The sequence below is a fragment of the Aotus nancymaae genome, unplaced genomic scaffold (genome assembly GCF_030222135.1).
Source record: "Aotus nancymaae isolate 86718 unplaced genomic scaffold, 86718_ANA_hifiasm-v0.15.2.pri h1tg000040l, whole genome shotgun sequence".
Taxonomy (NCBI): Eukaryota; Metazoa; Chordata; class Mammalia; order Primates; family Aotidae; genus Aotus; species Aotus nancymaae.
Window position 1 is genome coordinate 101,021,211 of NW_026988454.1, and position 25,928 is coordinate 101,047,138.

At 32.4% G+C, this 25,928-nt stretch overlaps 1 protein-coding gene across 1 annotated transcript in view; it reads left to right on the forward strand.

Annotated features, from left to right (window-relative positions):
- The window catches only part of EYS (eyes shut homolog), a 2,025,572-nt gene that overhangs the window by 908,703 nt on the left and 1,090,941 nt on the right, over window positions 1-25,928 (forward strand). The window contains 1 exon segment of the mRNA XM_021676159.2: window positions 1,052-1,251. Within this exon segment, the coding sequence (XP_021531834.2) occupies window positions 1,052-1,251 (200 nt within the window).

A 25,928-nucleotide genomic window follows, 5' to 3' on the forward strand; every position in this document is an offset into this window, starting at 1 on the left:
TGGTACTATGACATGTGTTTTCCATAATGTAAGTATATATATAAACCCTACACTGTAAACTTAAAAGCATATGGTATGATATGGTTGAAGCTAAATATACACAGAAACATATTTCTTGTTCAAATTAAGTGCCAAAAGATAGAAATAGAGGCTGAATGAGCTATTGGCCTTCATAGTGGAGAGGAAAGATAATATTTACTGTTCACATATGATGTTTAAGACACAGTGCCATTATTTTACTTAATTCTCATAGCACACCATATGAGGTGGGGGATATTATCACCATTTTGGGCAGTATAGTTACAGTAAATAAATAGCCATTTGTTGAATTAGTAAGTAAAACTATGAGAAATTTAAAAATATTTTTAAACTTAATAGGTATTATCCAGATTCCTCTAACTCTACAAGACATTTGCACTGCTACAGCTTTATATGTCTGAAATGTTAGGCATACAGTTGGAAAAATGCATGGGGAAAAGTAATTAAAAGATTATGATTGGATTCAAACTTCAGATATCATAGATGTATTAGGTATTTTAAATGGATATAAATCCATTGTGAAATGTTTGTTCTAAGTTATGTGATCAAACCCAGAATTCCTTTGAAATGTAATGGAAATACTATTAATCATTACTCTAGGAGAGCAGAGCTGAACTGGGGCTGTTTTGGGAAAACTGAGAGGCACTGTAGACACTAAGGGTGTGAATGAAAGTGAATTCCTGTCATTCTCTGCAGAGGAAATTTGCTTTAACACCATTATTGGGGGTAGGGGCAGTTCTCTGACATAGTACATGTTTTTACAAAGATTAATAATGACTTTTTCCCTAGTAAATCAGCAATAGAATATTTGAAGGGTTCTTTCTGCTAATAAAAGTTAAAAAAAAAAAAAAGCACTTACTAGTAAAAAACATATTTCGATTACTAAAGGAAGGAAATGTCAAACAAGCTTACACATCAGTTTTTTAGATTATGTTTAAATAAAAGTGTAATTTGATTAAAATGGTCAGCCTTGTACTAATAATCAAATTTGGTTCTCTATTTCTTAATCTAGGACTGCACATCAATCCCTTGTATGAATGAAGGCTTCTGTCAGAAGTTGGCACATGGATTTTCTTGCATTTGCCAACATGGATACACCGGTGCATATTGTGAAGAAAGCACTGATAATTGTGCTAAGCGGGAACGTAATTCAGCCCTTTGTCTTAATGGAGGGATTTGTGTTGATGGACCTGGACACACTTTTGACTGCAGGTTAGTGTTTATTTACCCACAGGTAACTAAATATGTATTTAGGAGTACTTACAAACATCCCACTAGCAATACACTCTGCAATGTAAATACTAAATTTTAAAGTAAGATTTTATCTCTCATATATATACACAACTTAGAAAATAACAGTTACAAATGACATTGCTTATATTTTCCAAATATCCACATCCTCTCCAGCATGTGTTGTTTCCTAATTTTTTAACGATCTCCATTCTAACTGGTGTGAGGTGGTATCTCAATGTGGTTTTGATTTGCATTTCTCTAATGACCAGTGATGATGAGCTTTTTTCATATGTTTGTTGGCCGCATAAATGTCTTCTTTTGAAAAGTGTCTGTTCATATCCTTTGCCCACTTTTGGATGGGGTTGTTTTTTTCTTGTAAATTTGTTGAAGTTCTCCGTAAATTCTGGATATCAGTCCTTTGTCAGATGGGTAGATTGCAAAAAATTTTTCCCATTCTGTTAGTTGCCGGTTCACTCTATTGATAGTTTCTTTTGCTGTGCAGAAGCTCTGAAGTTTAATTAGATCCCATTTATCTATTTTGGCTTTTGTTGCCATTGCTTTTGACGTTTTAGTCATGAAGTCCTTGCCCATACCTATGTCCTGGATGGTATTACCTAGGTTTTCTTCTATTTTTTGGTGTTAAGCCTCATGTTTAAATTTTTAATTCATCATACATTCATATCATTCTCATGTTTTGCTTTCCCAGTTAAATAATCCCTCATTTTTCACTTGTTTTTATCTATTCTCCTTTATCAAAGTGGATTTTTATCCTTTTTCTCAAATATTTTATGCCAAATGAATAATTTAGTATAATATACCATTTATAGCATAATCCCTAGCCAGAGATTCATTTCTGTTACTGCTCTATGCCCATCTTCTGAGATCTTAATAGTTATAAAAATTTTTATTTAAGTTATAAAAGCAAATTACTCTATCACTATATTTTTGAACCAGTTTTTAAAGGTATATTTTTTAACATTTTAGGAAATGAATTTTTAATTCCTTTGTTATTTCTGATGATATAATATATTCAATTGATTGATCATTTGAGAATTTAGTCACTATCTGTTCAACTTGTAAAATGATAACTGAACCCAGGTATTAAAAATATGCCCCCATACTTTACCTCCTTTCAGTCTCATTTTTGCTAGGCTGATGTTAAGTTAAAATTTATGAACTATATTGCTGTCCTATATCTTAAATTACTGACAGGTTTACTATGTATATTTTGATATATAGTTATTTACTAGTAAAGTATACTTATTATTTCTATATTTTATTATTTCTTTTTAAGATACTAATATATTCTGCCTTCTATAAAATACTGTCACTTCCCTATTTTTCTATATTCAATATCTAGGGCATGTTTTGACTATTTATTTATTTTGATATGTCCTTTATCATTTTATTTGGTGTATATCTCTAGTAAGACACACATAGATACTATTTAACATAAGTTCAAGACTAGTAACTTTACATTTAGCATTGAGAAATATGTTTATTTTTATGACATAGATATTATTTATTATGCATTGTCTACCATGCCATTTTTTTGTTTAATATACACATACCTCAGACATGTGTGTGGACCTGTGTGTGCATGTGTATTTTAAATCCTCCTCTCTCTCATATCTTGTGTTTTGAGCATATAATCTATTTATTGTACTTCTGTAGTTTGATAAAATATAGTAAATATGTTTTTTATACAAATGGAAATTATATAAAATAAAATTATTAAAATGACCACCACAAGGATTCTCAGGGTTATAACCTAATAATTGCCTGAACCAAGTCATTAATCATAAATTGAACATACTTTTCTCATGGATACAGTGCTAAAAATCAGGATGAATGGAAATTCATAGAAATCCATTTTGTTCAATGAAAAATTTGTTTATCAAAATAAGTAAACATAAACCTAAAATGTGTATTTTTACAAGCTGTTAGTGTTTGTTAAATCGAGCACTGTAAAAGCTCTTAGTCCATTTAGTGTTGCTATAACAGACTAACAGAGACCTGAAAAGAGGTTTATTTGGCTTATGCTTCAAGTGGCTGAAATGCCCAAGAACCACGGCATAGGCATCTGTTTGGCTTCTGGTGAGGGTTTCATGCTGCACCATAAGATAGCAGAGAAGTGAAAGTGGAATCTGGAATGCAAAAAGGACCAAACAGGAGAGGCAACCTTGCTTTCTAACACCCATTCTACCCAGAATTTATCCTTTCTTGAAAGAACTAATCCAGTCTCATGAGAAAGACTTTAATCTATTTTAAAGATCTAACCACTTTGTACAGGTACCACCTCCCAACATTGCTGCACTGGGAATTGAGGTTCCAACATGAGTTTTGCTGTGGACACTTAAGCTATAGCAAACTCCTTTATAAATATTCCTTTTAGGGAAAAGTTATTAATGGGCTAGTTAGGCAGATTTGTCTTATAGCAAGAAGCCGGTGGAATTCAGATTGAAGATGCCTGCTTCTTTTCTTGGCATATTTCCCAGGGACGAGTATAGGCATTCATTACTGCTATAAAGTTATTCAAATTGTATTTAAATAGGAGTCATCTGTCTCCAAAATTTTCACTGCAGATTCAATGTGTTTAAAAGCCCCTGAAAGTCTGTCAATGGTAATGCCTTGGGAAGTGCAGTTTCTGTTGGGACTCCCAGGCTACACTATGAGAAGTCAGAGTTGGTACCATGTCAGCATAGTCCTTACATAGCTTACTTACCAAAGAAAACTCATATTCCAGGAGGTTGTGCTTTTCAAGTTAAATTATCAGATTTGTTCATGGACTGAGGGTTAATCTGTAATATGTTTATTTAAAATCATAATGAAATTATTATTTGATATTAAAAAAGGAAATTGAGCTTACTGTTCGGAGTCCTATTTGTGTTTTCTAAATTAGAAAGAATCATCTCACTCTTAAAAACCTGGTAAAATATGTTGTTGTTGTTATCTTTATACTATTTTTGCTTCAAAGTTTATGTCAATCATAGTAAAAGTTAATGTCTCCATTCCTATTGCTGATTTGTTAATGAGTTTGCTAAGGTTTGTTTGACTTTAACGGAGAAAATTACTCAAATTTGTAACTTTGCACTTTAAGGTATTTATCCTGAGGTCTTGCGAGGAAAACTATTTCATTAAAATATTTCAGCCTTTAATGACCTGCAGAATATTTTATAGGCTTGCTTATAATGATTTTAGGAGAACTATTTATTTTTCCAATTGAAATTTTATGTTGAATCACATTAAACAAACAAAAAAGATCAAGACTACATTACCCTTTAAAATTACCTGTACATTTTTTAATTACCTAAAACATTTTGTTGTAAGATTCATATGTTAATTTTAACTTGGTGTAATGTAAATTTCTTAGATCTTATCTTTGACTGAGGCTGATATGGTAAGTGCTGTATACTTTGCTTTTATCTCCTTCACTGCAAAAAGTAAACCAAGGAATGGTCTGTTTTCATGAATGCCATATGTTATAAATTCAGTTGATTCAGTTCTTTCACAGAAGTTGACATGACTTTTATTTAATTAAAAACTATGTAGAAAATATTTATTCAAATGAATAACATATAGAGAAGTTATAATTTAATCCCCTTCTGTTATTATTTCTGGAGTTTTAAGAGTTAATCAGAAGATGTGGTGTCATGTTTCTCTTATTTCTTCAAGTCAAGCTAATTTTTAAAATAATTATTCTATTTGTCTTACGTAGATTGATACCGATTCACCCATTCTACATTCTACTTTGGATAGCAATATTGGTTACATATTGTATATCACACATTTATTTTTTTAATTTTCTTTAATTTTTTACTTTTTAAAATTTTTCATCTTTTATTATAGATTAAATGATACATATACAGGTATGTTAAATGGGTAAATTACTTGATGCTGAGACTTGGGGGTCCCAAAACTCCCATCACTCAGGCCATGAGTGTAGTACCTAACAGGGGATTCTTCAGTCCATGCCCCCTTCTCTCCTTTCTGCATCTGGTGATCCCCATTGTCTGTTGTTCCCATCTTTATGATCATGTGTTTTCAGTGTTTAGCTCCCACTTATGCGGGGAACATATGGTATTTGATTTTCAGTTCTTATGTTAAGTCATTTAGAATAACGGCTTCCAGCTCTGCCTATGTTTCTGCAAAGGGCATGATTTCATTATTTTTTATGACTGCATAGTACTTCATTGTATATATGTACGACATTTTCTTTTTTCGATCTACTGTTGGTGGGCACTTAGGTTGATTCTATATCCTTGCTATTGTGAATAGCACTACTTAAAACTCTGTCTTTCATGTATTTCACTTATTTTCAGTTTTTATATTTTTGTTCCTTCTCACTTTTTTATTTACTTCTCAAACTTTTATCTAGTTTTTCTCAATTTTTCTTGTTATTCTCTTTTACTTTTTGATAAATGTTAGTTTTTTATTTTTTTCATCGTAAATGTAATGACCTCTTTAAAAAAACACATTTTTAACTTCTGTTTACAAAAGTTTATTCCAAGAGTTTGATTTTTTTCAAAGTTCATATAGCTGAACTCCTGTTTTTATTGTTACAGAATTAAATTGACTCAGAGTGTCAGTTTCCACCATTTTGTATCCCTGCTTTATTGGTCTTCATGGTTGTTACTCAGATATATCAGAAGACCACTTTCATATCCTAACCCTATTTGCAAGACTCCTGTTCATTGAATTATTTCTGTGTCTGCAAGATAATTTTAAATGATAAGCCTGAACCATTAAATGACTGGGCAGAGACATGTATTAATGCAGTGGAACACCCAAGAAAGCCTATTTTTTACTACATGTGTTGTGGTTGTGTGGGTCTAAGGGTCAAATCACTGCACAAGTATGAGTCTATTTAAATATCTTCCTCTACTATTACAATTTTGAATATTGGGCCTCTCGAGGTCAGAGGTATATCATATGTATACTTTGTTCATTGCTGTTTTTTCCCCATGAAAAAATTTTATTATTTCAAATTATAACTAAGACAATGGTACATAATTAAGATTGCTAGTATTTATTTAAAAAAAAAATTTTCCTGAATGCAGTAGCTAAATTTTTAAAGATAGGTATATATTCTTTGTTTTCTGGCAAGGATAAGTTTGTTGTGGTAGGCAGCACAGTACTCACACAGAACAGTTGTATTTTGGTGAAGAAAGAAAAAAAAATTACCAAGAAACCCAGATTACATATAGTTTTTTGCACTTTGAGTTCAGGGGTCTTGTTTAAAGTTCTCAGGCGTCATTTAGAGCCACTGAACATGTTAGGAATTTATTTTCCATAAAACAGGTTTGTAAATTTCTAAGTTGATTAATATATGGACTCCTTTCAAAACAAAGTGAATCTCATGTTTTCTCACTTAAATGATGTATTTGATATATACAAATATAAAGCTAGTTGTAAACCCATTACATTTACTGGTGTCATATAACTATAAAAAAGTTTTAAAGTTCAATGAAACCTGTAAGTCTAATTCAATTTTTACCATAAAATATTAATTAAATGTGATAAACTCTGATGTTGCTACCATATGACATTGTCTACTTCAGTGTCCCCTTGCTGCTTTGTGCCAGTTGAAAATATAATTCTTCCAAAACATGTTTTATACTATAAATTTTTAGTGTGCTATATCATGATCATAGGTAGATTCTTTAAACAGGAAAGAAGGAAGGGGGCGAGGGAGGAAGGGAGGAAGGAAAAGAGGGAAGGATGGAGGGAGGAAGGGAAGGAGGGAAGGAGGGAGGAAGGAAGGGAAGGAGGGAAAGAGAGAAGGAGGAAGGGAAGGACTTAAGCCTGACTGTTTGAAATGTGACTCTGGATAGTGAAAGGATTGAACCACTGGCATATAGTTAGTCTCCTTATTACTGTGGACAAATATATAGGTAATATTGCTTTGCTTACTGAAATAAAATAAAAACTAACTATTTCAAGCAAAATAAGTTAGTATTATTTTTTAGATAAACAGTTACTTAGATGTTAGGTATATAGTAACTTACTCTATAACCATAATTCAGGTGATTTATAGAGAAGTGAATGGACACTTTAAACACTTACACTTATTTTTAGTAATATATGTTTTAGGCAATCCAAACATTTAAGTGATTGACTTTATATTACTTAATGAAGAAATGCCAGTATTATAATATGCACATCTAGAGAAAAAAATACATGATTAATAATAAATAAGATTTTCAAAGTCTTTGCCATTCACAAACTATATGTGTTATTTAAAATAATTGGACGTCTTTTTGTTCAGAAAATATAGTACCTGAAGATTTCATTTCTAGTTGTAAACTTGATTGAGTTTTAGAGCTGAGGGAGATTAAAGAGATTATCGCTCTAGTGTCCTAGTTATTACATAGGTGAAAGGGCAAAGGTCTAAGGAGGTTTGTACTCTGTCAGTCATCAAAACTGAAGTAACAATCAGTGCAAAGGTAAATACCAGAATCTAGTGCCTTGCTCATTTATTTTTATTACGGTATTTTTATTTGAAATACAAAATATAAAAGGAATATATGTATATATAGTAAAAAGAGAAGAAATAAATATAGTCAGATATCATGACTATTCTCCTTGCAGTTAAACATCTACTTTGTACTTTATTTCCTAGTGCAAAGTTTAAAGACATTAATGACTTTGTTCAGTTTAACAATAGTTGCTTTCAGAAATCCATAACTGTTATTAACCATGTGTAACACTTTAATAGCATTTTAATGCATGTAAGTTTTATTAAACTATAAAAACTATGTTGAAATTACACTAAAATTCAAATTGGACTCACACACCAGAGGACTACAGAAATAAGCAAAAACATTATACATAACTTTTTTTCTCTGTAGATTACACAGAACTTAGGAAATAATTTATAAAACAAAGCACTGAGACACAAAGATAGTTGATTTGTTTTTAATATGTGAAATCCAGTTCCAGGCAATTTTTTTTCATAGCCTTTGCCTTACAGGGTCCTCTTCCATCCCCGTAAGTTCCCACCCTCCAGCTCCAACTTTTTCTTTAATCTTATATTATTTTTTTCCCAGACTTGATTCTCCTTGGTCATTATCGTCATATTTTTGAAATATTTGATATTCTTGCCCTTATTATTTACTTAAATTTTATTACTCTTTCTACTTTGAACTGAGCATAATTAACTCACACTACTTATATGTTAAAAGATTGGTAAGCTTTAATGTTTGATTCCTGACATTTTCATATTACTTTTTAAAAAGATTGCAGGAAAATCAGTAAAAAGGAATCATTTTTAATTGTAGAATCTTAGGGACCATAGTATCTTATAATTCTGTTGCATAAACTATTTGAGATATGTAATCCATACTAGCATCATATTGAAGAAAGACAGATGCTAGTTTCTTATATGCTTGAGAAAACATTCTGAAATAATGGGTTATTGATTGTACAATAACCCATTTTCAACTATCATTATAATCACTTTGGCTTTAAGTTAATTAGTTTTACAACTTGGAAAAAGATGTTGATATTTTAACAGCCATAGTTTAGGTGACATTTTATTAAATAGAGATTATGTTTTCAAAAACAAAATATGGACCAAGTAATACTCTAAATTTATGCCTTTTTTTGTTTTGTTTTGTTTTGTTTTTTACTTACTCTAAGAAGAAAATTGGGGCTATTTCACTATACATGGTATTGGAAAGGAGAAGATAAGCAAAACCTGCCTTTCTTAACAGGTCTACTATGTGAACATCACTTTTACTATTTTATCACATTACTTCACAACATGGAGAAATTCAAATTTAAAATGTTAGCCTATTTTGATTCTTAATGTAAAGTATTATTAATATTTTATAATTTTTAAATTATATCTCATCCATCAAATTCGTAGGCCATTTCCTATACTCAAATGTAAGACATTTTTTTTTACAATTTCATTTCATAATGAGAACTTTTTCTGATGACCTCCTAAACTATCACAACTCTTAAATTGCTTACTAAACATTTTTCTTCATGTTTTGAAGAAAATTACTAGAATTTCCAATTTCCTTGGGATTTTTTAAATTATGTATTTTTGTACTTTAGTTCTTCAAACCAGAATTTTTGTAACACAGACTTTTCAAGTATTATTAAGAAATGGAATCAATCTAAAATATAATTTTTCTAAATAAATATTATAATAAATAAGAATTGCATTAAAATTAGCATTATTTCCATCTTTTGCATAACCTTTGGAACTGATTTTGAATATAATACCTGACACACCTTTTGCTGTTTAGTCCTGTTATGATTTCTACTTTTCTTTGTCATTCCAGTGATAAATAAAATATATTTTGAGTGGTGAGAGAATTTATTGTAGTTTGCCTTTCAAAATACCTGGCAATAATTTATGATCAAATTATTACTTTTGAAAGGTAAATCTAGATTATTTTCTAGATAAAATCAATATCAACTATACTAAATGTGATGATAAACCACATTTAGTGATCACATGTTCAATCAAAAATTTAAACCAGTAACAGAAAAAGTATATTCATTCAATATAATAGATTTTATTGTATGAAACACATATAGTGTTTGCTCAACAGCATCAAGTTCGGTTTTAAAAATACGTCTGTTTATTCCATTTGGGGATACAATTAAGGTCACTTTATTACCATACGTAGAAAATGAGACCACTCATTTAATTCACCAAATGATTTACGTTAAAGAATATTACTGATCTACACATACATTATACTGAGAATTGGCAATTGCTGTATTTTTTTAGGCAACTAATTGATTTCAAAATAAGACTAAAATTTTAAAAAGTCAATTTCATGGTTCATCTAATTATTATATAATGTAATTCAGCAAATATTTCTTGGAAAACCACTATGTACAAAAAATTCTTGCAATTGGGATCTGAAAATTGAGAAATCATAGCTATATCTTTATTCCCTTCAGAAGTTCTTAAAAATTATATAGGTTTTAGCAGAAGAAAAAATGTACGTAATAAGTTGTAGTAGGATGATTGTGTCAATTCAGAATTACAAATTAGTTTTAATCTTGTCACAAATATGTGAATTCATTGTGTATATTAAAATATATTTGTGACTAGTTCACAGAAAATGTAAATAATCAGATATATTCAAATTTCTTTCCTTTGATGAAGCAGAAATAATTTCCTATGATTTAAAGCACCTTCATCATACATAGGTTGCTTTGGTATGTCATCAAATACCAAGAGCCAAAAAGGCACATATACAATCCATGGGATCAAACATGACTAATTAAGATTCTATATTTCTTGAAACCAAAAAGAAAAATGAAGGGAAAAAAGTAGAAAATTTAACCATATTAAAGAGAGTTGTGACACTAATAATTATGGATTTACAATAGTTTGTTTGCATAATTACCAGATAGTTAATGAGTTTGGTGGTTTTCTTCAGCAAGATAGAGTAGTAAAACATGGTTCACCATTTAAATTTTGGTAAGAATAAAAGTGAATTGTCATATGTAACACTTCTTTTAATTTACTAAACAAATAGAGTATGAAAATAAGTAAATATTTACGTCCAGTTCTTCTGTCTTTACTATTAACTGCTATGCCACTTTACTAATTCTTATCAAAGTTAATCTTTAATGATACTAAACAAGTTATACCAAGTATACTGAATTTTCTAAAGAAAGAATTCAAACTACTTTAACTGATAATTATCAGATGGCCATCTCAATGCCAAATTTGATGCCTTTAACAAATAACAAGTTTATTGTAATAAGTTAGATACCTCTAGGTAATTTTGTTGGTAGGGTGGCCCATCTGGACCAGCCATGGCACAGACACCGGCTGCAGCAGGTGAGGCACAGCCAGGGTTATGCTCCATGGAGCAGGCAGGGATCCCGCCCCCTTTCAAATTGGTTGGGTGGGAGCCTTCCTCTCCCGGGCACAGCTGCAGCCACCCACTCATGTCTGTGAACCCAGGGATCCCTTTGCTCTGGGGAAGCCCACCCCATACCTCCATAGTTTTGGAAGTTCCCACTCTTGCTGCCTGGACTCTCCCTGCTCATGGCACTTTCTCCAATTTGGGGCAAGGTTGAGGCCAAGCCCAGGCGCTGTCAGGACTGGCCAGGTGTGCCCATGCTTGGGTTGGCACTGACTTTCCAGCCCCCTGCCGCCTTGGCCCCCTCCAGACTTTAGGTACTGACAAGCACAGGAGGGAAGCCAAGAGGTGCTGAGGGCGGCTCCCTGTGGACCCACAGATGCCCCTCCACAGGAACAGCCTGGGCACCTTGGACAACATGATTGATGATGATGAGAGGAAGACAGGCTCCTGGGCAGAAATGGATGGGTCCCCATTGAAACCCTACTTCCAAGCCAGAAAAGGCCTAAAGCATAAGGCCAGGCTGTCAGTTCTGGGTGGAGTCCACCTCTGGGATTTAGAACTTATGGTGCTTTTTCCAGACCCAACCATGGCCAATCAGCACACACTTTCTCTCTTCTGAAGTCCATAAACCATCCCCGCACATACGCCCCAACCCCCTACACAGACAGACTCAGAGAGATATCTGAACAACCAGCTGTGGAAAGGAGCTACCCAATTTGAGTCTCATTAACTTGTAGGGACAACCTGCCTATGAAAAGGAGCTATCCACTCCACGTCTCCTTTCTGATGAGAGCTGGAAAATTTCTGGGTCTCTTGGAATAACCTGTCTGCAGAAAGTAACTACCCACGTTGGGTCTCCTGAGAGCTGTTCTGGTGCTCAGCGAAGCTCCTCTCCACTTTGCTCACCCTCCTGTTTTCCCTGTACCTCATTTGTCCTGGACAGGGGACAAGAAATCTAGACCTGTTAAATGGCAAATGGCAGGACTGAAAGAGCTGTAATACAAAAAGGGCTGGGATGCACCCCCCGCCATTCACCATATTGTAGGCAACAAGGGGAGAAGAGCTGTGGCCCTTTGGGAAACCCCACCTAGAGGCTCCCTGAGAGGGCACTATGACACCCTCTTTGGGGCTCTCTGGTTCCTGGCATCTCCAAGCTTCTGGGAACCACTGCGTTCCCCTTGTCCAGATGTGGTTACCCATAGTAGAAGCTACATGCAGTACATCTGGTCCAGCTGTAGCCTTGTGTGGAGATGGCACCTGTGCCAGCACCTGGAGCTGCCTGCCCCACAACAGCAGCTGGTATCTTTGCAGCGGCTGCCACAGCGGGCTCACAGCTACTATCAGTTTAGCCAAATAATCTTGGCAAATCACTCTAGTCTCAGCAGATGTTCACTAAGAGATAGATACATGATAAATGATAGGCAGATGATTAGATAGACGATACATAAAATCGCTTTTCATAAAGCAAACTGGCAAATAACTGATTTTAACCAGGGAACTCACTGGTAACCTTCACCTTTAGATAGTTGGTTATTAATTAGTAGAGAATAAACACAGAAGGGATGATGATAAAAATAACTTATTTGCATATTGTAATTTTGCACTAATACTTTAGATAACTTAGTGGTGTGAAAAGATAAAATATGAATGAAGAAGTAGCAATTTTAAAGTATTTTATAAGTTAGGATAACATAAAATTAAGTTTATGTTGTTTTAATTTTTGTGGCAGTTTGTTAGCCATCTTATAGCATGTATAGGTCTGCTCCATTTGATGCGAGAAGGTTACCAGGAAAGAGCAAGGGCTACTGGAACAGAAAGAATTACACACTCAAAAACCTTGTTAGTCACTGTTTAGGAAACTTAGATATATGTTATAACTCTCTGAAGCTTAGTCTCCTCATTTTTTAAATAGCATGGTCTAATGCCAGCATAATCAGAATGTGGCAGGCGACGTGATGAGAAAAGCAAAGATAAATTTGTATGGAGAATCTCTCTTAAGCAACTAGTTAAGACAGGAGGGTACATTTCTTTCTACCCTTTCCACTTCCTTCTTTCTCCTCATGCAGCCTGGCTTGCCAATCTGTGTCATAAATGATTATGAAATAATTAGAATAAAAGTATAATTTTGTCTTTTCTCTGCACTCTTTTCAGTCTTTAATATAATTCCGACACATCTATTAGTCTTTTCCTTTTAAATAAAAGAATTTTAATCAAATACATTTAAAAAGACTTAAAAAACACATAATGGCTAAATAGCTATAGAAGTTTCACTTAATCAACAAACGTAGAATTTACAGAGTCTGTTTTCACGAACCCAGAGTATGTAACAATTTCAGCAGCTTTTTCTTTTTCTTTTAAAAAAGTCGATACAAAAGAATATTATAAAATACATGTAAGTAACTTAGGATGAGAAACAGTCCACACCTTTTGTAATCTGTATGGTATATTATATGAATGAATTGATAAAAATACATTTTTCAGTGTATATGATTTAATAATTCTTAGAATGATGTGATTTTTAATTTGTATTTATCGGGGGAAGAATAATATAAACACTTCTTTTATCTTCAAAAGTATACCTTCATTCAGTTATTTTTAGTGCTTAATGCTTGTCCTATATAAAAAATAACTTTTGCCTTCGGCAAATTTCCATGTGCTGTTATTCAATCTTTTAAACTTGTGACTGGACCTAAAATGATGATTTTTTTAAAAACCTTCAAATGTTTTCTGGAAATGATGCCCTTTTGAAAGTAAGGATGCTTTTCCCAGAACTATAAAGTTATAAAAATTGAAGTAGATTTAATTAAAAGAATCAATGAGATAAACTTCTCATTATTTAGAAAGATAATTCATTCAGACAAAAGGGGGGAAAGAAATAGTAATTTTGAACACCAATAAACACTTTATTGTGTTTTCCTTGTGCTTCTATTATAGCAGATTAATCTGACATGTGCAATTGTAGAAAAATGTTCAAAATTCAAACCCTTTTGTTCATTTTTTTCAAAAATATATTCCATGCTTGCAGCTTGATGTTCATATTTTAGCTACACTTCGTAAGTTATATTCACAGTGAAAACAAAAACTTTCTATCAGCATCATTATTTATTTTTATTATTTAAGTAGAAAAGTAAAAAAGAAACTAATATTTGACATATGGAATTATGTAGTATGTTACTTTTCTGCTGTTAATGTTTTAATTTATAGGAAAACCTACTTATACAATTGTATTAATGCAAAAACAGGACAGGAATCTGGCTCCTGGCGACAGAGCGAGACTCTGTCTCAAAAAAAAAAAAAAGTTAAATAAGGGGGAAGATTAAACTTTAAAAATAAAAAAGCTTGGTCTGGAAAAAATTTAGATTAAACTGTGTGGTTATACTTTCCTTATGTAGGTGTGTGGATATTTGAATATGTGAAAAAAAACTGCATATGTTTTCTCTTGGCTCTTATAACATTTTTGATTTTCTTCAGTGGTTTAAAAGAGATTTTCAGAAAGTTCTAACTCTTCCACAATAAAAGCCAGTGTCAGAATTTGATTTCTGCCTACCTGATTGAAGAGAATTAAACTTTAATGCCATATTCTGGAGTCTGGGGTGATAGTACTTTTTCATCAAAGACATTGGCCAGTAAGGAAATAAAAAAAAAAATTGCTCATGCTTCTTATTGTCAGTGGAATTACTGTACCTCCACAGGTCAGGGCATCAGTACATTTGCAGCATACGTTAGTTCTTTAGCAGTATCTTTTGTAGAGCAATTTATATAGCTGAAAACTCTTCTTGCCTTCCAATTTTAAAATGATTTTGATTTCTCTTTATCCATAAAACTTTTCCAAGCTTCCCAAAAATTTTGGGTTCAGCAGAACTATAAAAATGATAGTGATATTTTAAAAGATAAAAGGATTATTTTGTAAGTATTTTTAATCTGAAAGATCAGTGTATTTGTGTATTTATGTGTCAGCATATATAATATAGACAAAGAAAGAGTGTGTCAGACAAAGAATATTATTAGTATTACCCATTTCTGTAGAAAGATATTCACTTTGCTTACTTTTAAAAAACTGCAGATTAAACTGTCCAATTATACCTTATTTATGTAGGCGTTCAGATACTTAAATACATGAAAAATACTAAAACTACAAATCTTTTGTTTTGGCTCCTATAACATTTGCGTTTGAGATAGATAGATAGATAGATAGATAGATAGATAGATAGATAGATAGAGATATAAAGATAATTATGTTAAGTATGTATGTACTAAGATATATATATCATATATATTCAGAATAGCACAGGTTTATATTACATCATATATGATCTACTCAGTCTACACAGATCAATTTTTTAAATTAATTTATTAAATATTTGTTAGATGCTTGCAACCTAGCATATGCAAAAGGCTTATGAATAAATTAGATAAATATCTTAAATCAATAAGCTTGCAATATTTTAGTAAAACCTGTAAACAAATGTAACAGAGTATATAAGAAAAACACACAACAAATACATAAAGTTTCAATTAAAGAATAAAGTAGATTAAACCTACTCTATTTTGAGAGATTGTGTAAGGCTTTAACAGGAGGTATTCTTTAACCTCAATCTCAAAGCATGAGCTCATCACATTGATATATTTGGTATCACAGCTTAAGAAAGAAATGGAAGCAAAGAAAGATGAGATGTGATGGATTACAAGGAATCATCATTTAAATAAAAAAGTAGAAGTAAAACAAAATAGGATTTGTGACGTAGGATGGAGCCAGACTTTACAGAAAATTGTAAAAGATGCTTATTGAACTGATGAAATTGATTCTGTCAACAATGAGAGAGGATCCTTTCAAAGTTTGTATGTAAGGGGAGTTAAATGGTCAAATTTGTGTTCTAGAAAATAACTTTTGGGAGAGAGGTATCTGGTTAAAGAGACAAAGTACCAAGTACTGCAGTGATCAAGGTGAGGGGAATGTGAGTCCAGCAAAAGCAGTGTAATGGGACAAGACAGAAGGAATCCACAGAATTTGAAAGGTAAAAATAAAATATTCTGCTTTTGATTAAATGTGAGAGTAAAATGAAAAGTCTATTATGACTACTTTATTTAGGCTGGAGTAATCATGTGGACTCAAATGCAAAAATATCCTGAGCATTTATGTAATAATTATCATCTCCAGTCCAAGTGGGAAGAGAACTAGGGAAGGCAGGAGACTGAGGATCTTTTCCACTTGGACTGGAGATTCCACTTGGACTAGAGGTGATGAGTTCAATTCACCATGAGTTGTTAACTCAATTTTTTTAGAGCTAATGATGAGAAAAAACAAAACAAAGTAAGAATACAGAATAAATCTTCAAACCAGGTCTATAGACATAGGAACACAGTAAATTTTAGAATTAACGTACACAAAACTACATGGATAACATGGCATCCGTCACATATGCTTTCTTACTCTTTTATCTTTATTTAAATTAATCTAATCACGTTTAAATAATTAGAAGCTTAGTGTAACTTAAAACATATGGGAATGACTCTGTAGATCCATAAATTGCTTATTTTAAACATTTTTTTGGTATCTCCTAAGCTTTTTATATCTCTGTGGATTAAATTTATTCGCCATTAATTATATTTTAACATCTTTATGAAAAAGAAGATAAGGAAACTCAAAAACCTTGAGTGAGATATGAGTATGTAATTTTAGGATTCATAAAATTAATAGGGTAATTGATGAGTTAAAGACTTTTGTATCATTCCAAGTTAATATTATGCAGGTATTTGTAGGTGTGAAAAAAATTCTCTTTGATTCCTTTAAAGACATTAACCTGAATAAAAGTGATCTGCTTCTAAATTTGTCACTTAATATTTATTCATTACTTAATATAAATAATATATGAAGATAATAATGGTTTAATATATGTGTATATAACTTGGTTTGTTCATAAAATTTATATAATATATGAGATATTAACTAGCATCCTTTACTTAGTGTTTCTTTTGAAAACCTAATAATTGGAGCCAGCAGGTATTTCATGGGTATTGAGGAAGCTCTTGTTTTTTAAAGTTTGAATACCATCTGGCCTGTTGGCAGCATGAATAAACAGTTTGCATCTGTGGATTTAGGGATCTCATGGGTATATTGCTTATTTAAGATTTATATGGAGGATTAGGAGATTCAAGCACTTTTATCCAGGCACTGTGGTTTTAACCTATTTTAAATGTTTTATCAAAAGTATTTATAGAAAATAAAAGCACATTTTTATAGTCATCTTGTAAGTGTAATCCTAAACTCAGAAAGAAAATGTACATAAGCTTTATTTGGCAATTGGTCAATCAGGTGAGATATGAGATGTTAAATATACACTTTTTATTATTTATTTTAAGACATAATAATTGTATGCTTTCGGGAGACAACTATACTGGGAAAACTAAGGATTTCTTTGAAAATTCATCCATTTGATTTCAAACTTGTAGGTCCATGAAAACATATTTAGATAACAAACTGTTCAGGCATACAGTGTCTGTGACAATAATCTCACATCTTTGAACTGGTAACCCTTCCTGGAGGTCATTTTTTGTGTGTCAATCCTTGCAGTGCCTTTAATGTTTAATGATTCTACCTTAAGTCTTAAAGATTAAGGCTGTTCTTACTATCATACTTATTTTTCTTTCTTTTCTCACATCTGATCACATTACTTTTTTTTTTTTTTCTGGCCAGTTGTTTGCTGCCAGACTGTACATAACATATTTTGCTATGCAGAATATGGAGAATATGATGTGGAGTTTTTCATATTCAACTCCACATGATGAATTTGAGGAAAGGCAGTTCTTCTCTTTCTGGCTCAGTGTACAGTACTTGACAGAAGTACAGTACTTATGTCACAATGTTTGGTATTTTGAAGGTAGAACTGACTGCTATGGGTTAACCTGATTAGAATTTGCTAGGCAGGAGCTGAACTCCATCAGATTTTTCTCCTTGTTTGAAATTCCACAATATATTGGAGAAGTGGATGTGTTCGTGACTACCATGAAAAGCACTGATGTTAAAAATATAACTGATAGGAGTTTCCCTTCACCACACCCCAGTGAAAAACATTCTACATTGCTTGATTTTCCTGAATTAAACCTAAGCCCCAAATTACAAGAATAGTGTAAAATTGAACTTCAGTAATATGTTTTGGTATCTCTCACACATCTTTGTGTCACACAAAAATTTCTGAGGCTTAAATGGTGTCTAGGATATGTAGAAGAACAACTCTTCTTTTTAATGGAAACGTTTATATTCAACTCCACATGATTAATTTGAAGAAAAGCAGTTCTTCTCTTCCTGGCTTAATGTACAGTACTTGACCAAATATGGAAGTTTAGATACCTCAGAATACAGCCTCTATGTGTATAGGTCTGATATTTCTCCCTGATATTTCTGCTATTTCTCCAGCAAAATTGGAGGAATTAGAAGCAGGTGTCCATTATTTTTAGAACTATAAACTCAACTATATGTCAAATAACTTGGGATTCACACTAAACATTTTAAATGGTTGATTGCCCTACTAAATCTCTAATTCCTATCTCCCACTCCTGCAGGACCGTTTTATATTTTCTCCCCTTAATGGGTTTTTAAAACACACTGCTAGCCTTTTCTTCCTGAAAGTAGTAGTAGAAAAGCAATTGGTCAGATGTTTCTCTCCTCACTATTCTACAGCCTCTTTCATCAGTAAACCTTTAAGTCTCTTAAAGAATGACCCATCCCAGTAGCCTGATATAAATTAGAGACACTGAAGAATTCCAGAGATAGTTTGCCTCCATGTAAAAAGCACACTTTTCTATTTGGGGCAAGTATCAATAAATAACTATGTGAGTTGGATGTAGGTTGGATTTTCAGAAGCATTGTCTTCTTTATTTCAGTACTAACTTAATGGCATCCAGATGTATGCTTTTATTTTGTTTACTGTATCAACAGTTTTGAATCAACTTAGTTTCAGCATAGTTTAATACTATCCTCCAAATTAGCAGTTACTTCTCATCCATGTATGCCAGTCCTGCAACTGGGTCAACACTCTTGTTTCAACATCATCTTGCTCCATTTCTGTAGATTGTTATCATTCTGCAATGCATAAACCCTCAGTAAAGCCTCTGCACATATCTGGATGAGGTCCTCACATATAGCAGATTTGAGCATGTATATATTTGTTAAAAAAAAAAATCACTCCTGTAATCCCAGCACTTTGGGAGGCTGAGGCGGGTGGATCACGAGGTCAAGAGATCGAGACCATCCTGGTCAACATGGTGAAACCCCGTCTCTATTAAAAATACAAAAAATTAGCTGGGCATGGTGGCGCATGCCTGTAATCCCAGCTACTCAGGAGGCTGAGGCAGGAGAATTCCCTGAACCCAGGAGGCAGAGGTTGCGGTGAGCTGAGATTGCGCCATTGCACTCCAGCCTGGGTAACAAGATCGAAACTCCGTCTCAAAAAAAAAAAAAAAAAAAAAAAAAACACTTTGTTTACTTTTCTCCAAATAAAATTGAATCTAATTTAAAAGTCTGCTGCAACTCACTAGGGGATACTAAATTCCAGTCATTGAGTTTATCTCCCCACTTAAAAGTGTTAAAACTTGTATTAAATCAAGAACAACTAGGAAACAAAGCTCTGGCCTTTCCAGGTATTTCACCCATGTTTACATGGTCCCTTGACAGTGAAATGTCATAAAGTTTGATGCCAATCCTGGATACAGAGATTAATCATTAAGGAGTTTCAGACTTTGTTCCTCAGGGTTCAGTTACTTGAGGTACCCAATAGCAGTCCTCAAAATTTGATGCTGCATAAACATATGACATAATATGTGGAAACATAAAAGAATCCTACTAACGAACACTTATAGCTATCTTCTCCAACCCAGAATGGTGTTTCTTCTCTCATACTCAGCATACCTACTTCTTCTCTGTCTTCAACCAGGCCCTTCTTCTTGCTTTTCCTCAGTGATATTCACTTGCTTTATCTTCTTCTAGGAAACACAAATATTATGTATGATTTCAAAATAAAGGAAAGGCTATTTTTTTTTTTTTCGAGATGGAGTTTCCTTCTTGTCACCCAGGCTGGAGTACAATGATATGATCTCAGCTCACTGCAACCTCCACCTCCCAGGTTCAAGCAATTCTCCTGCCTCAGCCTCCTGAGTAGCTGTGATTACAGGCATCTACCACCACACTTGGCTAATATTTGTATTTTTGGTAGAGACAGGGTTTCACCATATTGGACAGGCTGGTCTCAAACTCCTAACCTTAGGTGATCTACGTGCCTCAGCCTCCCAAAGTACTAGGATTACAGGCATCAGCATCAGCCACCACGTGCAGCTGGCAATGTCTGTTTCTATCCCGGTAGTATAAATGTCCAAGTTACAGAAAAGAATAAATGCTTAGCATCAGACAGAGTATGTTGTGGGGGGGGGTTGGGTATAATAGAAATCTGTATCTCAATTATGTATCAAAAAAAAATCATAGTAATGGAAATCGATTATTTGACCCCCTACAAGGAATAAGAAGCAATGGCAACATATAGAAGGATTTTTTCCTTTTTAAAGGCTGAATAGGTATGCATAGCCTGCATTTTTAAATTCATTTGTTGATAAACATTGTATTAGTTCATTCTCATATTGCTATAAAGACATACCAGAAACTGGGGAATTTATAAAGACAAGAAGTTTAATTGGCTCTGTTCAGGCCTCTGCTTCTGGGGAGGCCTCTGGAAGCTTACAGTCATGGCCCAAGGCAAAGGGGAAGCAGGCACATCTTCACATGGTGGGAAGAAGAGAGCGAGAGAGAAGGGGGAGGTGCTCCACACTTTCAAACAACCAGATCTTGTGAGAACTAACAGCATGTGAGAAGTCTGCCCCACGATTCAATCACCTCCCATCCTCCAACATTGGGAATTACAATTCGATACGAGATTCTGGTGAGGACACAGAGCCAAACCATGTCAGACATTTAGATTGTTTCCACAACGTGACTATTATGAATAACGATGCAATGGACATGAAGGTAAAGATTTATCTTTGAAATCGTAATTTCAATTCCTTTGTATAAGTACCTTGAAGTGGGATGGCTCCCATAAGCTTACAACATGGATAAACTTTTGAGGACATTATGCTGAGTGAAATAATCAAATCATAGGAGGACAAATATTTTATGATTTCACTTATATGAGGTATCTAAAATAGTCAAACTTGTAGAAACAGAGAATGGTAGATTTACCAGGGCCTGGGGCAAGGAAAAAGAAAAAGAAACGAGGAGCTGCTGTTTAATAGGAATTAAGTTTTTGTTATGCAAAATAAGTAAGTTCTACAGATCTTGAAACATTTTGCTTATAGTTAAAACTATTGTGTTGTGTGCTTTTAAATACTGGGCTGTATGCTTAAAAATTTGCTAAGAAAGAGAGTATATCTCATGTTAAATATTCTTACCATAAAACAGAAAATATAAATGGAAAAAGTTGTTTATAAAGATTATTATAAAACAGTTTTTAAAATAATAAAACAGATGAAGAGGAAATTTATTCTAGTGCTTGGACACCAACTATGAGCAATAAATGATATTTACTGGAATATTTCTTCCTGAAGCTCAAGCCATTGAATTTAAAACTGTAAATAAAATGAAAGATAGCTACCACATTTAATGTATTTTTGATCAGGTCTAGCACATGATCTAGTTACTTCTGCAACAGCAAATTTACACCCGTGTATTAAATCTACATTTAAGCAGAATTATCAAATATTCATTTAAGCATGTTTTCATCTACTAATGGAACTCAGGGTTTTTACATTAGCTACTATTACTTAAGATCCTTGACATTGAGACATTCCTAAAGACTGTACATTATTCTTCCTTGCAGGTCACAGTTAATTTTTGAAATTTTATGAGATTATAGCAATCAAATTCTTAAATTATTGATTGTTAACTATTTTGTGGCATATAATTTACCCAAAACATGTAGTAGAATATAGCTAAAAATAGCTACAATTGGAATTAATTCTTTTACACTGGTAAATACAAAGCTTAAGCCATTTACATAGTTACTGAAAATACCCAGTAAAGAATAATTTTTTTGTACTCTTCATATTCCCTATGTTCTCATAACTAGTACTAGGAGGTGACTTTCTTTCTAAAGTCATAAAGTGATAAGTAGCAATGCAAATGTAGGAAAAGATTCTGACTCATTAATTAGCTAAATAACTTTCATACATCAGTTTTGAAATGTGCATGAAAAAATTATACTTCCATATAATTACAAGTTTCTATATATGTTGGATATTTGAAGATATTCTTCTAAAAAATCAACTGTAACAATTAAAGTCATAATTACTAAAGGTCTTCCCTTACTGTTATGTGTAACACACACATGCACATATCAAGACTGTATGCAATTTATACAATTATGACTTTGACATCAGAGACAGAAACAGAGAGACATAAAGAGATCCTCCTTTGGAAACTCCTTCTTGTTCTAACATTATAAAATACAATAGCTGACTATGCCAAAAATTTTAGATATTAATGCATTTTAGAGATTAATTATATCTTTGTTATCGTTTGTCAGTTTTTCAAAGGCAATTGATCTCATATTGGAACTACAAATGTCAATCTTAAAAATTAAGTCATCACATTTTGGTACTGTTTAACTTCAGGTAGGGACTGTCACAGCACGTACAACTTTGGTACTATTTTTCAAATGCAGGCCCATGATCATACACTTGGTATCTAAAAATTCTCCACAATAACAATCTAAATTTTATATTTTAGTATTTACAAATGTTTTAAAAAGTGTTTCCTTATTATTTGGATTGTAAATATCTTATCTAATGGTGATACAGAACACTATGAGGTACATACACACTTCTTTTTACCATCATATTGCAGCCTAGTGGTGTTACTTTCATTATTAGAAGTTAATAGGAGATAATTTGAGCAAGATTAATATGTATATCTGGAACTGGAGCCAAGTTATATCCACCTGACATCATACCATAATAGACGAATTAAGGTTTAATAGTAATTTGAATGCCCAAAGTGTGAGAAAATTGAGTCATTATAAGAAAAAAATGCAGTACAGACAGGATGAGCTCAACAGAACCTGCACTAGGGTGGTGAATATCATAATAACGTTGTGAGTGATGATTTTAATTCAGAAAACAATGCTATGAACCACAAAATAATACTATTAATTTAAACTTCATTAGTTTTATAGTTCTATTAATAGTATATTAAAATTTTGTTCTGGTCATATGATTCTATAAAAACCATAAGTATATAGAATTAATGCTATGTTTTATGTATATTCTTATTTAAATTGTATACTAGAAGTAATTCAATGCAATACTGTGGGACACAAGCCTAATTTTTCCTTTAATATGTGTCTCACACTTAAGAAACATTGAATTAAGTATTTAAAGCAATTAGTATTTATTTATATTTTTACACAGGTTTAAAAAATTTTAAATATAAAATCATTAAAAAAATGGTTGTAGTTGCTGCCAACAATTAATTTATCACTGATTCAACGTTGCTTGTTGCCTTTCTCTGTTTTCTTTTTGGTTACACATTCCTGTCCAAATAGCTGCTAAAATGTAGATACAATTTTAAATACTCATGAAAATATTGCTTTTTATAGCAGCTTTCTATTCTGTCATAAGTTGCCTTTTAGATACTTTGAGTTTACTTTTTGCAGTTAAGATGAAGTTTAACAGCTTTATGGTACATAGTGCTTGATGCCCTTTCTGTATGAATAATACAGTGCAGAAATGGAAAATCTTAGGTCTTAATCAACAAAAACCTAATGTATGTGTATGTGTGTGTGCATATATTAATTTTCAGAACACTTATTTACAAAATTAAAAGTCATTAGAAAATATGCATTGTTTTCTTCTTGTTGAGTGAAATTTGCAAGCTTTTACATAACTTGTAAAGGTTAAATACTTGTTCTGCTCTGAGGCCAAATGGATTGGATATATTTATTTTATGCATATTATTCAAAACAATGAGCTATGAAGAAGGGAGAATGAGAAAAGCTATAATCCTTGCAAACCCACTTTAGGCTTTTATATATAGAAAAGAAGAAAGAAACAGCATAAAGAGAATAAGGAAAAACGGATATTTTCAGCATGCAGAAAACTGCATGTAAAATATTATTCATAATTTTGCAAATGAATTCTAAAATATGATTTTCAAGGTGTTTTTAAATTATGCAGAAAGGACTTTTTTTCCTACATTTTCATTCTTCTTTGCAAAATAAGCAAATAAATAAAAAGGATAATAATAAAAAATAATGTTTCTGAATAATATGCCATCTTGTTCTTATTTTGCCTTTCAAATAAATACCAGAAATTGTGTCTGTGAAATGATAACACTTCTGTAAGTTAAACCTTACATCGAAGTAAGAAACAGATGAGAATAAAATGTGATCATGTTCGTATTTCCTTTTTCTACATTTGGCCTTAATGAAACCAAAGGAGGATGATTTTACTGTTATATAAAATCTACAATGAAAGTTCTATTTCAATTTGTCTCGGTTTTAGTGCCATAAAAATTTTATTGGAAAATCCCACTGAATGTATTTCTTTTCAGTCACTTATTTGCAATAAAAATAGTCATAAGAAAATATTTATTTTTTTTGCATCTTATCTGGTGATTGATAATTGATAGATGCATTTTTAATTGTCTTATGATTGAACTAACTAAATTCATAATTCATCTTTGATTTGGTCATCATTCAAATGCTGTAAATAACTATTATACTTTATTTGTTTTTCAACTTTTAGGTTCAGGGGTTATATGTGCCAGTTTATAACATGGGTAAATTGCATGCCACTGAGGTTTGGTATTCATAGATACAGTATACTCTTTAATTTGAAAAGATATTTAAAGACCTTATTCTTCCTTTCTGTCATATTTTTACAGTCTTTTTGATGACTGTAAACACACAGCCTATTCTTTTCCTTTCACTTGTTTTTACTTACAAAAGCAAAATGAAAAAGATTCCTGTTCGCTCCTTCCAGCAAATAAACTTTTTCTTAACAAAAAATCTAGTGAGAAAATCAATGTGATGATAAATGATTTATTGACTGTTTTTATAAGGATTTATTTGTTGTATCTTCCTCATAAAAAAAGAATAAATCTAATGATATATTGCTTCCCATCACAAACTAGTTAAAACAAAGATTATTGACATTCCCCTAGCTTTTTGACACTTAAAAATCTATCATACAACTTTAGAATTCCGTTGCTTTCCTTGCAGTAGTCATTGGAAGCTGGCTTATCACATACTTACTTAGCATCTGTTACGCCATGTAGTTTATCAGAAATTAAAATTAAATGCAGGAAAAGACACAAGTGTTCTTTAAAAAGCTTACAGTCTTAAAAAAAAGAGCTTACAGTCTTGGGGTTAGAGCACAGGAAGTGTTGTACGGGGGAGAAGGAGAACTCGATATAATGTGATAATGATAATTTTGGGTCAGTAGAAAGTATTATATGAATATATTGTCTAACAGAATCAGGAAAGGCTTCTTGATGTGGGTTACAGCTAAACTATGATATTAAAAATATAAAGAAAGGCATGATTTTAATGGAGCATATGGTGGTTGGTAGTCCAGTATAAAAAAATTCTGGCATGTTTATAGACTTGCAAGTACATTAGTATTGATGGAGCATGTTGGCATGTGTGTGTGAGAGAGAGAATGTGTGTGTATATGCTTTACCCCATGTTCATGTTCCTATGGTTAGGAACGGCAGGATGTGTTATAAATTGAATGTAATTCAGGCACAAAGAGAGATGGCTGAGAGTCAGG